The sequence below is a fragment of the Genypterus blacodes genome, unplaced genomic scaffold (assembly GCF_046128005.1).
Source record: "Genypterus blacodes isolate CSIRO-AG114 ecotype Tasmania unplaced genomic scaffold, CSIRO-AGI_Gbla_v1 ptg000058l_1, whole genome shotgun sequence".
NCBI lineage: Eukaryota > Metazoa > Chordata > Actinopteri > Ophidiiformes > Ophidiidae > Genypterus > Genypterus blacodes.
Window position 1 is genome coordinate 596,905 of NW_027466870.1, and position 13,128 is coordinate 610,032.

The 13,128-nt window shown below is 44.2% G+C and overlaps 1 protein-coding gene across 1 annotated transcript in view; it reads left to right on the forward strand.

The window, feature by feature from the left end:
• Positions 1-12,177, forward strand: part of yjefn3 (YjeF N-terminal domain containing 3) — a 35,039-nt gene extending 22,862 nt beyond the window's left edge. Inside the window, exons 2-6 of the mRNA XM_076153147.1 lie at positions 848-956; positions 5,816-5,926; positions 9,738-9,851; positions 10,028-10,178; positions 11,461-12,177. Of these exons, the coding sequence (XP_076009262.1) occupies positions 848-956; positions 5,816-5,926; positions 9,738-9,851; positions 10,028-10,178; positions 11,461-11,657 (682 nt within the window). The 3' untranslated portion in view covers positions 11,658-12,177. The remainder of the gene's footprint in view (positions 1-847; positions 957-5,815; positions 5,927-9,737; positions 9,852-10,027; positions 10,179-11,460) is intronic.
• Positions 12,178-13,128: the final 951 nt, after the last annotated feature.

Below are 13,128 nucleotides of genomic sequence, written 5' to 3' on the forward strand. Positions count from 1 at the left end.
TGCTATTCTGCTCTCAAGAAAAGGTGACAGAAGTGTGGCTGTGGCCCTGTCACCTGTACCTGTCTCACACACACCCACCCACCCACACACACACACACACGCACGCACGCACGCACGCACGCACGCACGCACGCACGCACGCACGCACGCACGCACACTCACTCACACCTCTGTGCTAAAAAAGAAGCACTCGGTGGCTCAAACACAGAGGCATTAGTCACACTGTCACCATGCAAAGAGCTGCACAGAAGCTACGTGTTAACAACCAGCATGTGTGCACGTTAGATAACAAACACAATAACAATAAAAACACATCCATGTGAGCGACACACACACACACACACACACACACACACACACACACACACACACACGCACATACTGTAAAGGCCTTTGCTATCACACAGAAGATACAAGGCGATGTGTGTATTTGTCAGCCACCTCAGTGTGTGTTCACGCATGCAAACAGTGACTTAACCGTGTCATAAATAGCTTTTTAGTGTAGTAAACGTCATTGTATTTTACGTAGCACGACTCCATTACGTCACCTTGTAAATGTGTTTTTACTTTATGTACTGCTGCTGCGGCATAAAAGCAGCTTTGGCAGTAACAGTAGTTTGATTCACGCCACAGATTACTGCATTTGATTCGTCTGCTGAGGGGAAACGATGAAGTATGTGTGAAGCCTTTAATGCACCTTTGTTACAGCACAATAAAGGCCCGCAGCAGTGAATATCTCATTTTAAAGGTGCATTCCCTGATTTTTAAAGGTTATCTGGATTGTTCTGGTGTTGTGATGGTGGACAAACATAATCAATAACCATGTTGTGTCTTTTGTGTGTTACAGTAAAGGAGAGGCAGCCGCCATTGAGACAGAGCTAGTGAGGGACTACAGGTTTGGACTGCAGCAACTGATAGAAATTTGGGGACACGCCTGCGCCATCGCCATCACCAAGGTCTGCATGCCCCCAAGCTTCTTTCTTTCCTTCTTTCTTTCCTTCTCTGTCGTCCTCTCTTCTCTAAATGGGTCACAAATCTCATTGCCAAGACATTTCGACTCTGCAAATTCATTTATAACCGCAATGAAACTTAGCCCCACACCTGTAGAAGAGTTTGATTGCTGTTCCTCTCACTTTCCTAACTTGCATTAACTCCGGTGATCATCGTGCGGAGGAAAAGCTCTAAATCCTTCTGTCACTCACGTCCAAACAGCGGCTCGGGGCCTCGCGGAGGGGGGGCACACCTGAGCTCCCTCTGTGGCACAGCGGCGCTCCTCGCCACAGCACACCACGCCACGGGGCCAGGCGCTTTCCTCCTCTCGCTCTTCTTCTCTGGTGTGGTTGCGGTGGCATTCTGCAGTGATCTGGACTGCGTCAAGCTGAGAGAGTGTGTGTGAGTGTGCGGCTGTTATGGGAACACATGTGGTTCCCTTTGACCAGACCACTGGCTTGCTTTAAGGCCACACTGGTTTCCTCAGTGGGCCCTCGACAGAATAAATGAATAAGAGTCTGAGCAACCAGACACATGACCCCTGCTTCGCTGTCGGGAGGAGGAGGGATGAAGAGGAAAAGAAGGGAAAAGAAAAAGACAGAGACAGAGATGGAGACGGTGACGTCGAGTTTGCATGAAAATGTACTATAAGAGACCAAAAAAATGCAAATATACACACATATAAAATGATAGACGTCTTTATTTGGAGATTATACACGCACACACACACACACACACAAAGTGACGTGAAAGTGAAATGGAAAGAGCGAGTGTGAGTAAGAAAAACACAAAAATTAGTAATAATGAGCAACACTAAGGCAGGAGAGTGGCAGCATCAGTCAGGAGCAGAGGCTCTGAGTGTGTGTGTGTGTGCTCTCACACAGTGTGTGTGATTAAACCCACCACATCCACTTCCCCTCTATTATCATCAGCCAGTATTGGACCCCTGCCTGGCCCCTCCACCAGCAGCTCCAGCAGCATAGCCTTACTACACAAACATGGCCTGGACGCTCGGGATCGCTGCTGCCCACAGCCGCCAGAAACACGCTACCGCTTACCGGCTGCCCGCATGACATCACTGCTATTTAAGGAAAATTACAGTAGAAAGAGATGCAGACTGTCTGATTTCACCGATTTCACTGTTGGCCTGCTGTTGGCTTCCAAACGCACCACACAAACAAGCATGCATGCACATGTACTCAATTACACTCACTCACACACACACTCATACACACACACACACACACACACCTACACCTCCGGTTGCCAGATAGATTATAGGTTCTCTGTAAGTAATTCACTCTTCGAAAATCCCGACAGCAGTAGCGACAGCCTCACAGACCCAGACTGTGTGTGTGTGTGTGTGTGTGTTTTTCTTAGATGTCATCATATAACCCCTGTCCTTCCTTTCCCCTTCTTCCCGTTCCCTTATCATTTCCCTGTCACACACACATAGAGAAAAGTTGACGTGACTCATCCTCCTTTCATTTCCCCTTTCGGACTTACCTCTCCTTTTCATCTTCCTTTTCACCTTCACTCACTCCTTCCCTTTACCTTCTCCCCTTTTGATTCCATCTCCCCTTCACTTGTCACTTTCTTTTCTTTCTTTTTCTTCCATTTCCCTTTCAAAATGGACTCAAATGTTCATAAATGGAGAGTCCATACAGAGGGAAAAGGTTTCTTCCGATGTGACGTCTCACTTAGAAAAAGCTGTTTCCAATATATAAACCTAAAGTTAACAAGCATGTCCCCAAATGGACACCTCAGACGGACAACCAGGTTCCAATATGGACACCCTATGTAGACCATATGTAGGCTGGAGTGTGTGTGTATTTGTGTGCATAGAGACAGAAAGGTTTTTGCTTCCATTCAGCGGTAAATGAGCCCATAGCTCACAGAGCTCCCTGGACTCCAGTTTGGTCCCCTTCAAACCAACAATAACACACAGCAGTGATGCATGTGTGTGTGTGCGTAGGTGAGTATTTGTATTTTTTGGTTCCTGATAATATTTTCTCAGGCCCAGGGTGCATTTCAGGGTGATTGGCGGTGAAAGCTCCTGTGACTTTAACATTAGTTTGAAGGAAGCATTACCTTAGAGACCTTATTATAATCAAGGCAGTCATATTTCATGTGTGTGTGTGTGTCTGCATTACACACTGCACTCTCCTGACCTTCCTCTTAATTAGTACCCCCGCAAAAAACAAAAACGAAATATTCAATTTTAATGCAACAATTGTTTTTTTGGGGATATTGTGGTTCTGTTGTATAGCAGAACCACAATAACAACACAAAGCTGCATGTCTGAGCCCTACCGCTGAACACAATCCCACAATCCCACCATCCAGCCTGGCAGGATTTCTGGGCTTCACTGGGAGGTCTGTGTTTCAGACTGTGTCATCCCAGCTCCCAGTGGCAGCCTCCATATTAAAGCCTCTCTTGTTACTTATTTGCGGTGTGGAACTTCAATGGCAAAACTTGTAAAGTAGGAGAGCAGAGCACCTCGTTGCCGAAATAGACCTCATAAATACCTCAGCACTTTTAGGAACCCTTCAGAACAGCACAAATCATGCTGGTCTCTCACGGCAAGGATTTGTTGGTTAAATTAAACCTTTGTCTTGAAGAGAGAGTGCAATAGAATTCCCTAAGAAACAAACGGATAAGCAAAGGAAAGATCACGACCGCCAACTGACACCTAATAGGAGGTAATAAGAGCAACAACGACTCCCATAATTCAATGCAAAATGTAACTGAAGTGTTGAATCAATCATGCCTGAATGAAGAATAACCTAGTTTAGACATAACTTTCCTGAAATTATGACATTTGATACAATAGCTCTAAGTATTTTGAGGTAAGTGCGACTTACATGAGAGACCTCATAGCAAGCAGCAGCGCCATCAGAGGTGATTAGACTGTAATGGCTGATTGGAGTAATTAGAGTTAGCGGTTCCCTCTGGGGAGCAGGTCAGCACTGACAGCCTGACATTAATCCTTCACACGCTCACACACACACACACACACAGGGTGCCACTGTAACATACCTCAGTGAGAAGTGTCATTAACACAGGTTACACAGTGTGAAACCCAATGGACTCAATGGACTTATTAAAGATGAAAGTAAAGCTCCGTTTCTGTCCTCCGTCTTCTACTTTTATTCTCCATCTGCTTCTGTTCTCTCATCACAGTGGCACTCTGTCATTATTAGCATCAACCCTCTGGTCCTCAATAACCATAGCCACCCCCACCCCCACTGACTCGTCGAACTTGCGTGATGTTATCTCGACTGAACGGTGATGATGGAGATAATAGCCACGGTCATAGCTCAACTTAATGCACTCTTCGTGTCATTGTAACCAATTATGCCGTGTGGGGATGACCTACTTCTCCGTGAAGTTGAACTCCGTTGCGAACACATTACATTAGAGGATCTGGAAGTGGAAGTCAGCGGCGAGCTTATCACCTAATGTTCCTAACATGGGTGCCGACAGACAATGAGCCAGAAACCAAGAGCAGAACTGTGGAAGGGTTAGAGCCAGAACGAGTAATGAAGCCTTTCCTTACCTCTGCTTTGAAATCAGGAACACTTTACTTTACTACTTTAACTACAGGCCCTAAATAAGGATGGTGTAACTATTGGCTAATTGTCGTGCACTTACAGAGTAAAGACAGTGAGCAATGACAAGTTTACGAGGGAGCAAAAGTACTGCTGCAACAAGTGATACATTTACGAGAGTCCTGTAAATTAATCATGATGTAACTACTTTTTCCTTGGGGGCAGATTTAGGGGATCCATAATGTCTTTACTGCAGGGCAAAATGTGAAATCACTACATGAATTGGAACAACTTTGCAATTAAGAAGACAACGTTGCGCATTCCTTCTCTGCTTTGAGCAAACAGGGTAATTGGTCTAGCGCCTGGTGTTGTGACACACATTTAACAGCCTCTAATTGGACGGCATTTCCAGAGAACCCCTGTAAATTCGTCTAATTTTAGTGTCTGAAATGATGCAGTGACCTTTACACATCCATTGTATTAGAATCGATGGTGTATCTGTGCCAGAATTCTGGGTCAAAATGAGCATAAACCATTTAAAAAAGAAACTGGCTAACAATGCATAATGTGGCTATGTATTTTGTGCTTTGAAGAACCGGTGGAAAATGAGGCCAGACACCTTTGGGGTTTTTTGGTAATGACCATGACTCAGACCTTGCTTACACACACACACACACACACACACACACACACACACACACACACACACACACACACACACATAGAGAGGGAGAGGGAAGATTAGCTGCTGAGGCTGACAGCTCCGCAGGCGAATACCTGTCTCATTTAAGAAGGTGCAAGGTGATTTACAAGCGAATATGTGGCCAGTAAACCAGGGAGATGCCAGTAGCTAAGTGTAGCCATTGCCTAGATGGAAAGAGTGATATATATATATATATAATATATAAACGGAAGCATCCCATGGCGAGGACACTGGCATTTTTTCCGTTGCTGCCAGGGTTATTTTAATGAGATTGGACCTTTTCTCGTAGACGGAACAGACAATGGAGCCAGTGCCATTTCCACTGTAGTCTGGCATGCCTGGCACGCGGCAGCCGGCCAATATGAGCTTGATGGAAAGACAGAGCCATAGATTGGACGGCCTGAAAATGAAGCCTTGGATGTCTGAGGCATATGTAATGAATATTAATGTCCCTTCTTCCTTCAATCCACTCTATTTTTTTCTCTTGTCTATCAATTTGTCTGCTGCTCTGTGTTTCTACTCTCTCACCCTTTCTGTCATCTCTCTCTCTCTCTCTCTCTCTCTGCTGCAGGCTTACCCTCTCAGCTCCCTGGCGAAAAAGCAGCCCACAGTGCTGGTGATCTGTGGCCCAGAACAAAATGGCTCTATTGGCCTGGTGTGCGCCCGACATCTGCGCATATTTGTAAGTGTGCACAACGCTGACACGCACTTCACCACAGAAAAAAAACAACAACAGCTCAGAGAACAGCAACAGCAACGTGACACTACACCAGTCTCTTTCTTTACACAGGAACCTTTCCTTTGCTTCACACCAATGAACCAGGACTCATTATGGTATCAGAACTTCAATTCCTCAACTAGTTTCAGCTCCAATTATTGCCGATTGGGCCGAAACAAGCTTCCCTTAGCAGTTTTGAATACACACATTTAGTTGCCCGAACTACCTAAACCTGTGGGCTGAGTTGCTATTTATGCAGAAGAGGAGCTCTCCCTTGTGAAACCACATAATTCCTGCTCTGGATAGTGCTGGGTAAAATACTTCTCAACTTTAGTACCTTTAAACAAACAATTACAAGCTCGCAGGAGGGCCCAATCTCACAGAAGCATTATATTTAGCGATATTTAGAAGAAAATACGAGTAGAGCATATGGATCGTGGGCGGTGGGGAAACATTACGGTGCTGAGCTTTTAGGTGGGGTTTTATTTTAGAGGCCAGTCTAGTGCTGTAGTGAAAAATATCGCTATAAACATAGGCTAACGTTTAATTTGTCAGGAATCACAGGAGATCTCCCTACACAGGCCCTCTGCCGTTTTACAGAATTTCATTTCAGCTCCCGTAAATGGCTCGGAGCAGTTATCCCATTACCCTCTCTGCAAGGGCACTCAGACACTCATGATATCATGCTGATGTTACTCTCGTTAAAGCGTCTACATCTCGTGGTCCACAGCCATGATCTGATGTCATAACGGTGATGTTTGCCCTTCAGACCATATAACGCAGACTGACAAATTGTTTTCGCGAGGGTGGATTCATCTTTCTGCGCATCATGAGCCAAAGCTAGAGAGAGTGGGAGTAGAAGCGAACTGTCCCATTATGTGTCTTTATTGGAAGGGAAATGTTAGATATGTGTTTGGGGAGCTTTGATTTAGAACAGAACGCATCCATACACTTTACCATATGTGTCCAACGTGCTGGATTTACAGCCTTGCATGCGTGCATTGATATTTATGATTAAAAATATGTTTGACGGTCATATTTTACTCCGGCATTCCAGGCACGAATGAAGACCTTTTCCAATAAATTAACCTCACCAACAAAAACAGAAAAACAAAACTCCCTTGGTATTGAATGAGCTCTTTGTCTCTCCCTGCTCTTGTTTCCTCAGACAGACAAACTGCTGTGGTTGACTTGTTCTGTAAAGTGGCCACATGCTGCAGTAGACTGGATGGAAACACACTTAAAGAGTTCGCTCTTCCTTGAGAACCCGAGCACTGACTTTGGACTGAGTTTTTCATTGGTGTGATGTGATCTGTCAGCACACTAGCGCAGCAGAAAGACATGCAAGCGTACACGTGAGCCACCACACACACATACGCACACACACGCACAGTCTAAAGGCCCTGATGTAGAGCTGCGAATGTGATTAGACAGAGCATAGAAATGAATGATCAGCAGCAGGCCGGACGCCAACTTGCTTCTCACGTCACTCCGAGCGAGTCACAGACCCGGTGTGTGTCTGCGCAGATCTGTCATGTGTCTCCGATTCTTTCCACTGCTGTCTACATGGAAAACACAATACTACCTACACACGCGCTTTGCTTGATCAAAGCTCGTTCTGGATGAGAGTTAAAAACAATGCCTGTTCACATTAGTTCTGGCGTGTTGCTCGTATTAAAGCGAGCGGATGTGGTGTTCTGTTCAGGTTGCTACATGGAAACTTGAAATGTTTGAAGGGTCAGTCAGTTTATTATTGACATGAATAAGATGATGAAGTGTTTTCTCTTAATATTATTATAAGAGATAAAAAAGATGTAAAGAAGTACAGTATGCAGTCATCAACATATCCAGCAAGCTTCACCATACATGAATAATTTGGGTCTATTCAACTAAAGCACAAATTAACCACATGTGTTGTGTGCAAAGTTACACACGACACCTATCACAACACAAACCCCACTTTCACAACAAACTCAAACTCAAACTCAATAAACACTTTAAAGAACGAACACAAATGCTAGATAACGCTAACAACACGCACACAGTGGTATAACCATCGTCTCAAAAATACAAGTCCTGAGCTCACAGTGTGTCAAAGTGGATGTGTGACAGTAAGTTATGCATATACAAAGGCAAAGTTACACACTATGTAGCAAACATATATACGCTTAGGTCCCCCAAGGTTCAAACTATTAATTTTGTACTCTGATACTCATGTAACAAATGAGTCATCAGGCAATCAATCAATGGTCTGTGAGGAAATCTCCATTCATCTTCCACCACTAAGCTTAAGAAAAGTTTACAGGCATTAAGAGACAACAGGAGGAAGAGTTTTGCAGCACCGAGTTGAGACGATAACATTTTAATAAGGGAGAAATAACATTTTGACACATGACACATCATCAGGGTGTCAGTGTAGTTTCAAACCTGAGTTGTTTCACCAATTAAAACTTTATTGTCTGAACTCTGTGCTCCAGACATCATCCCTCCTTCGTTAATGGGCTGTGTATGAAAACAGAAAACACAGTCATCCCTCCGGGGGCGAGAGGAAGAGTCAGCGCGTCACATCTGAGCGCTGACAGAGGAAAGACCGCGACCTCCCTGTGCTCCCTTCTGTCATTCGCCTCATTTCTGCTCAGTTCATGCTCGGTGACATTGACTGTCACTTTGGGGGCGCTGCCATAGATTTGCACGGTTTGCCTCAGGTCGACGGTGTAACTGTGGTTTAGGGTCACCGAAACCCCAAAGGGACACACACACACACACACACACTCACACAAACACACACACACACACACACACAAGGGACGGCATTTAGCTGAAAGCGTGTTCTGTTTCTGTAATCGCTGAGGGATGACTGGTTAAGGTTTGCTGTCAGACATTTGGAAGAATAATCCCTGTTTATTTATTTACTCATTCTTGTATCGCTGATCCCTTTCAAATAGTTTGTACTATTCACCATTAAACAATACACATTGTCCGACAAAATCAGCAGAAACTCAAATAGTACTGACCAGATGTGATCCGTGTCATAACAACATGATTGTAATTGGATTAAGGCACGCCATTTTTTTCGTCATCTAAACACCATAATCACAAAGAAATCAGCATAAATCAATGTTGGTGCACTGAGAGTAACACGACCTAGATTACGCAAGCATGTAAACACATGCAGTAAACAAACAAAGCCTTTCCTAACCTGTTGTTCTTCCTCTCACGAGCATTAAGCAACAAGTGACTGTGTGCATATTTACTGTAAAAATGATGACATCTAGTTTGTTTACGTATTGATTTTTGTGCCACATGTCAATTGAAACGGGCATAGATCAAATTATGTTTATAGGTTATGTCAATGCGAATCAATATATTATACCTTGTTAGACTCTATCTACAAACACACGTACACACACACACTGGTAGCAGGGCAGTGGCTGCTGGTTGTTATCTTTGCCATGACGTACAGGTCACAGATTTGCGGGTGGTCCCTGTTCGGCACCGCAGACCTTCTCAGACTTGTTGGTGTCTGGATTTCCACTCTCCTCTGCATGCAGATTATAAGTGGTGCGATCTGTCAGGAGGAGACAAGAAAACCACCAAGTTTTGATCAGTGGCCTGCAGTCATCTCACATGTCGTGAACCGTACAGGCTAAACGTACACTGATGCATCATCTACACTCAATCATGTCAGCGTCGGATGAGGTCGTTGGCTCGGGTCGCGGTGTTGCGTAACCGTTTCCTCTCTTTTTAAAAATCATTTTCTTTCCGTTTCTCGTAGGAGTATGAACCAACTATCTACCACCCCCAGCGCTCCTCTCACAGTCTACACCAGGATTTCACGGTTCAGTGTGAGAAGATGGATATTCCTTTCCTCTCCTACCTCCCCACAGAGGTCAGCAGCATGAAAACACAATTACACATATCTGAGCTCTGACCGATTTCCACCATTCAAACCAGTACACATATTAAAACACACCGATTCATTCCCACTGTCAGTCCATTGGTAACACCATACAACACCTTGACAAAACATTAATTCATACATTCATAACAACGTGTTGTGTTCAGGTGCAGCTCATAAACGACGCCTACAACTTAGTGATCGATGCCATGTTGGGGCCAGAGACGGATCTTGCCAACATTAAGGAGCCTTACGCTGGAATTCTGGTCACCCTAAAACAAGTCAAGATCCCCATTGCCAGTGTGGATGTTCCCTCAGGTAAATATGGATGTGCACCATTGTACTGTTTGGGTTTGAATAAGAAGTGCAATCATACTGGACAAATGGATCAAAATAGAGTTGTCTTGTAAGTTCATAGGATTTCTCTAACTCAGGTATACTAACTTGGTTCCGTGCTCTTTACCAGTGACAGACTTCTATCGGTGTGGAAAAAAAATAAAGCTTCCTCAACGTTCTTATTGTCCAGTTTAATTAGGGCTTTGCAGTCTTAGTGCGCATTATCGACACCAACTGTGATTGTGTGCAATCGGATGGAACAGACGCTTTGTTGCCGTCCAAATCCCATTTCTCATTTCCATTATTGTCTCCTGCAGGCACCTGAAATGTGCTCCACATCACGATGCAGAGATCAGAATCATCCAAACGCTGCCCTAAGGTGTTAAATTCCGCAGCTTATTCGCAATCCCTTTGGAGGCGGTTTCTTGAAATGCACCACCAGATTTAACAATGCCAGTGATGGCAAACAGCATTTTCCCCTCGTTTATAATTGGCAAGAGTTACTTCACTACTTCCTTAATTGCAAAATATTCAAGAAACACGTCGTGTCACACAGTGATTAAGAGGTTGTGCAGCTTATTTAGCGCGACGCTGAGAATGAATTAGCCGGCAAGGCCAAGTGTATTCTGAATTTGCCTGATTTTTGAGTGTGTGGTTGTTGGAGTCCCAGGGTGCAAAGCAAACTCATACGCAGGAGCTGGTGGAGACAGATCGTAGACATCGTTGAAAAAGCTCCAGGATCATCTCAGAGGCCAAAACATTATATTCAAAAAGTATTTAAGCTTTGGAAAAACATTTAGCTTCCAGATTTCAACCAGGCCGCGAGTTTCTTTTTGATTGATGTCCATTGGTGCGTGTCTTGTATCATTTCCTCTTGGTGAAGAATGTCAAAGTACATTAATTTGTTGTAAAACAAACTTGACAAAACAGAACACAATGGAGATTAGTACTTTAGCGCGTGCTTTGTAGTATTTCTGTTTGGTGGACTCAGCTTAAGGCTTGAGGCTTAGAGAAACACGACATGATAAATGGGCCTCCAGGCGGCTCCCTGGGAGCTTTGGCTCCCACGCAGGACTTTTCCAAGTCTGGAGGCACACGTGAGGGATAAATCTTAAGCTCCAGTCAGCACAGTGTGAGCTCATCATACCCCGAATACGCTACCTGCTGAGTGAGAGCACAACTGGCAACCCAAATCCAACCACCCCCCCTAAAAAAACCGCCCCGGCCTTTCTTCACTCTCTTCTCTTCTCCTCTCCCACCTCAGGTTGGGATGTAGAAGAGGTGAGTCAGGACGGGATAAACCCAGAGGTTCTCATCTCACTCACGGCGCCTAAGAAGTGTGCCACCAGTTTCTCGGGGAAGCATTTCTTGGCCGGACGCTTCCTGCCCTATGACATCCAGAAAAAATACGACCTCAACCTCCCGGACTACCCCGGCACAGACTGTCTCATAGAACTGTAACACACGGGGGGAAGCATAAGTGACCACTGCTCATTTTGAATACATACGGTTGATCTCTTGACTTGTTTTGTATTTTATAGATTGTTACTGTGATTTAATGTTTTAACCTGCTATCTCTCAGTTATGTAAATCTGTTTTGCACCTTAGAAGCAAATGTGCTGTGCAGTAGAAGGATGATATTTAGCGACTGTGATCTGAGTCACGACGATACTTTGTGTCAGTCTTCTTGTTACGCTGTAGTGTTTGTCTTTGTTTATGATCAAAAAAAAGCAAAAGAACAGGCGTCACTTTGTTCACACTCAGCCAAGACAGACAAATCTAAGACCAATCTCCTTTAGATAATGTGTTTTCTTTCACAAAACCACTGGAATGCTTTTAAAATAATCCTATGTTCAGGCTCTGATACTTTCAAATTATGTTGTACTTTATTTTCTACTGTTGTTCTGTTTTCAGGATTTCGCTTTTCTTGCCGTTTGTTCATTGTTCAACAGCACATGTTGTCCAATAAAAGACGAAATGTCCAATTCACATGATGGCTCAGTTTCTTGTGTTGATTTTGGCTGAAATGATCAAATATGTTGTGCAATATTGATTAAAAAAATGGTTTTGCAGAGGAAAGACAACCAAAAAGGCAAAGATAGAGACATTTTGGTTCAGATGTGCCATGATGCAGCCTGAAAATACTATATACTACTATACTATACTATACTAATATAAATAGGATTAATAACAAAAGACTCTTTCTCGATATCTGGATAAAACACCATCACAAATAATTCTTCACCTTGTCTCTTTAGCTTCCGTGAAATCCAAACATTGTGTTGTCTCACACTCTTTTCGCTGATGTCATCTATACCAACATGTGTGGCAAGCTGATGAAATTCCAGGTAAGGCAAATTCACTGCATGTGGTTCTCGAGTCTAGCGCACAAACCCTCCTCGAGCTGGTGTGATTCATTGTCCTGCTCAAAGGCACTTCAACGGGGCAGCTGCAGCTCCAAAATCTGGGTTAGAAGCCCGAGTTTGTGTTTGATGCGCATCACATGCAATCACAGTTGGACTCCATCGCAGACTGAAAGCACGACTCTTACTTCTGTTTATTGGTTCCCAACTGGATTTGATTGGGTAATGAAAGCCATAAACAGGTGCGACGGGGCCGTAATCATTTCATCATTATTGAGTCGAGGGCCTGAGGGCTCCGGCAGATCGACTACATGAGGCTGCGGCTCTGTTTACGGATGAGATCATGGGTATTTACAATAAGCACGGGAGCATCTTCTGAACACCCGATTCAACAACGCCCAGTGTGAGTGCGTATCACACACATGCACATACACACACACGCACACACACACACACACAGGTGCGAGCGGGTGTAAAAGTCAGTGAAATGGAATGTTGATCTGCTCTGCACTCTGTGGTATTAAATCTGTCAGGAGCCAACTGACGAGCGTTGTAGAAATATGTCTGCG